The sequence below is a fragment of the Carcharodon carcharias genome, chromosome 3 (assembly GCF_017639515.1).
Source record: "Carcharodon carcharias isolate sCarCar2 chromosome 3, sCarCar2.pri, whole genome shotgun sequence".
In the NCBI taxonomy this organism is placed as follows: Eukaryota; Metazoa; Chordata; class Chondrichthyes; order Lamniformes; family Lamnidae; genus Carcharodon; species Carcharodon carcharias.
In genome coordinates, this window is record NC_054469.1 from 109,984,369 (window position 1) to 109,987,434 (window position 3,066).

A 3,066-nucleotide genomic window follows, 5' to 3' on the forward strand; every position below is an offset into this window, starting at 1 on the left:
GAATTATATTAAATATATTTCAATGTTGTGCGTGGAGAGCAATGAGAATTATTGTAAGTGATTATTATAAGTGACTGCGTTGAGCAGGTGACCCACTCCAACAGATGTATAAGAGGCGATAAATACTCTGATAACAGACTTTTGCAGCTTACCGCCGCTGACGTCAGTATGATCCACTTTATTAATAAATGTAATTTAAAAATAAACAAAAAGTATGTTTACAGGAAGGCTGATGAACCAAAGGAAGGATGTGTTTGTTTTAAAAAAAAAACTGTTTCCTTTAAAAGTTGCGTATGCAAGTTTAGAACAATATAAAAACAAGAACAGAATTACCTGGAAAAACTCAGCAGGTCTGGCAGCATCGGCGGAGAAGAAAAGAGTTGACGTTTCGAGTCCTCATGACCCTTCGACAGAACTAGATGCTGCCAGACCTGCTGAGTTTTTCCAGGTAATTCTGTTTTTGTTTTTGTTTTGGATTTCCAGCATCCGCAGTTTTTTTGTTTTTAGAACAACATGTTTGGCAAGGATTTTCTCCCCTTCTACTTAATGTTTAAATCTGTTAAAGCTCTTGATTTAATCACATTGGAAGATTAAAATATTAAGGGCCTTGTTTTAAAGGGCCTTACAGAAGGTTGCGGGATCACTGGCCGTGGAAGTGGCTGTAGCCGGAGAGTCTCGCCAGTGGATGAGTTGAATTTACCCCGGGACAAGGTGAGCTCATCGCTCCCAAAACTTGCGCCTCTTACAATTCGTTCGCATTGCATTGCAGCAAGAGTTTTTTTAAACATCCGTGCTTCAAAAATTGCGATTATCTTGACAATATTACGAACGAAAGTTTGTTTGTTTTTAAGACAACCATAAAAGGCCGGGATGGAAGAGTTAACAGATAAGGACCGATTGAAAATGGAGGTAGACCAACTTCGTAAAGAAGTAACGTTAGAGAGGATGCTGGTAGGAATTCCTGTTTATGATTTCAGAACACCAAGATGAAACTTCTATTTTTCTGTTGCTATTTTGTGGGTCTGCAGTTTTCTTTTAACTATTGCTAAATTGGTGCTAAGGTTCATTTCATATAATGAAACGCAAGCAGCAAATTGCCTTTCAGTATTAGTGAAATCAGAATAAAGATCAAAAATGTGATGAATTAATTAAAATTTCAAGCAAATCCAATGTACAACATATTTTAATACGTTAATACGTTTGGAACTGCCGGATGTTAACACTGAGTGCCACATTGTGGGAACAAAAGTCAAGACAAAGCTATCCACTGCTGCCTCTTAACCCATCAAACATTAGCCATAACTTCAAACCTTCTGTCTAATAAGTGCACTTCTATTATGAGCACTCACAGATCCCAGTGTTATGGCTGCTGCTCATTAAAGTTAGGGCTAGTCTTGAAATTCAACAGACTCAGGAAAGAATCAATAATGTGCACAATATCTTCAATTATATCTGTGATTCACTAGGTTACTGCAAATTAACAGTAATAAGTGATAAAGCAGGATCTGTTGGAATATGTAATAATATATTAAAATAAGAAACAATGTAATTGAATATGCTCATAATGAATATTTTATAAAAGTTAAATGTTACAGGTGATTGAATATTGAAGACTTGAAACTTTGTTGTATTAATGTTTACAGTACGAACAGCTTTGTGAAATCTCAGATGGCTAGCAACAAAGCCTGCATGTTCGGTCAGAGATAATCGGAGGAATGCATATTGCTTCTCCTAATTTGCAGCACATGTAAATTTAGGATATTGGAAATTGAAAACGGAAATAGAATATATTGGAAATGCACAGTGCATCAATTGGCACCTGAAGCTGCAGTTATACTCTTCTACCCTTGGAAGTAAACTGTGGAGCAGACATAGCAAGGCCAATGCTGCATGCCTGGCTATGAACAGCGTTCTCAGGAACAGAAGACAGCCCTCTGCATGTATATTATTGTGACTTTGTTTAATTTCTACAATCAGTCCATTTATCGTTTACCAATTATAATTTAACTTTGAATTATTTCAGGTGTCTAAATGTGCTGAGGAAATGAAGGATTACATTGAATCACTGTCTGCAGAAGATCCTTTAATAAAGGGAATCCCTGAGGACAAGAATCCCTTCAAGGAGAAGGGTGGCTGCATCATCTCATAAATCAGACAGGACTCACATCCTCAGAGCATCAGGGTGTTTTCTACAGCTTAGTAGCCATTAGTACCATGAAACCCTATAGATGCTGAAGCTCAAGGTGGGAAAATGGAATCAACATCTCGGTCGGCATAACATCTTCAATTTGGCAGTAATTTTACAAAACATTTCCGTACCTGGCGCAAAAAAAGAGAAATTTTGGCAATTTCTACCAAGAATGTCAAGTTATCATCTGAGAAAAACATAATTGCCAATGTGTGGAAGCTAATCCCAGAAGAAATCACTATTTAGTGTTAAAATCTGTGCAATGAACTTGTTTTGAAATTGAGAAGTGTACACACCCTGGTAAGCGTTAAACTTAAACCTGTGCATTGAAATTTATCAATAAAACTATATTATTTCCCACTTCAAATACCAGATTGAAAAACCGAAAAAGTAATAAAATTGTTACAAGTTATATTCCCGAAAACTTGATTGAATGCTTAAAATTAATCAACGATTCAATTCTAACAGTGCATTATAACAGGAATGTATAAATCATATATAAATGGGGTGCAGAATCAAACTGATAATACAGTTAGATAATTTAATACAGAATTTAGCAGACCTTTTACAGGCTTTCAGTTTTGATCCAATCTTACCAGTACAAAAGTCAACTAATACAGATGTTGATACAGAGAATAAATACATGTCTATAGAAGTGTACACCATTTTCAAGATGGTTTTTCACCATTGTATGGTTCCCAAAGCGAACATACAGAACTTCATGCTACAATTTAAGCTTTTGAGCTTCATTTTACAACAATTTTCATTTATAAAGCACCTTGAAAGTAAAAACATGGTCCCAAGGCACTTCAAACAGAGATGTATAGAGAATGGAAGCTGATTTAGTAAGAGAGAGATTAGAAGGGTGACCAAAATCC

General features: G+C 35.9%; 1 protein-coding gene across 2 annotated transcripts; it reads left to right on the forward strand.

Annotated features, from left to right (window-relative positions):
- The first annotated feature begins 396 nt into the window (after nt 1-396).
- LOC121275653 (guanine nucleotide-binding protein G(T) subunit gamma-T1-like) lies at nt 397-2,600 on the forward strand. 2 transcript variants are annotated; one of them, XM_041183166.1, is made up of 4 exons: nt 423-448; nt 619-711; nt 852-951; nt 2,024-2,600. In XM_041183166.1, the coding sequence occupies exons 3-4, from the start codon at nt 871-873 to the stop codon at nt 2,147-2,149; spliced, it is 207 nt and encodes a 68-aa protein (XP_041039100.1). In that variant the 5' UTR covers nt 423-448; nt 619-711; nt 852-870; the 3' UTR covers nt 2,150-2,600. The 2 variants fall into 2 exon arrangements, with proteins under 2 accessions (XP_041039099.1, XP_041039100.1); XM_041183165.1 differs by having other exon boundaries at nt 397-711.
- The last annotated feature ends 466 nt before the right edge of the window (nt 2,601-3,066 follow it).

Excerpts from the sequence above, each read along its gene's own strand:
- LOC121275653 (XM_041183165.1), top strand. The coding sequence starts at position 871 with ATGGAAGAGTTAACAGATAAGGACCGATTGAAAATGGAGGTAGACCAA. Across the intron at positions 952-2,023 it reads TAACGTTAGAGAGGATGCTG|GTGTCTAAATGTGCTGAGGA; the intron begins GTAGGAATTCCT and ends GAATTATTTCAG.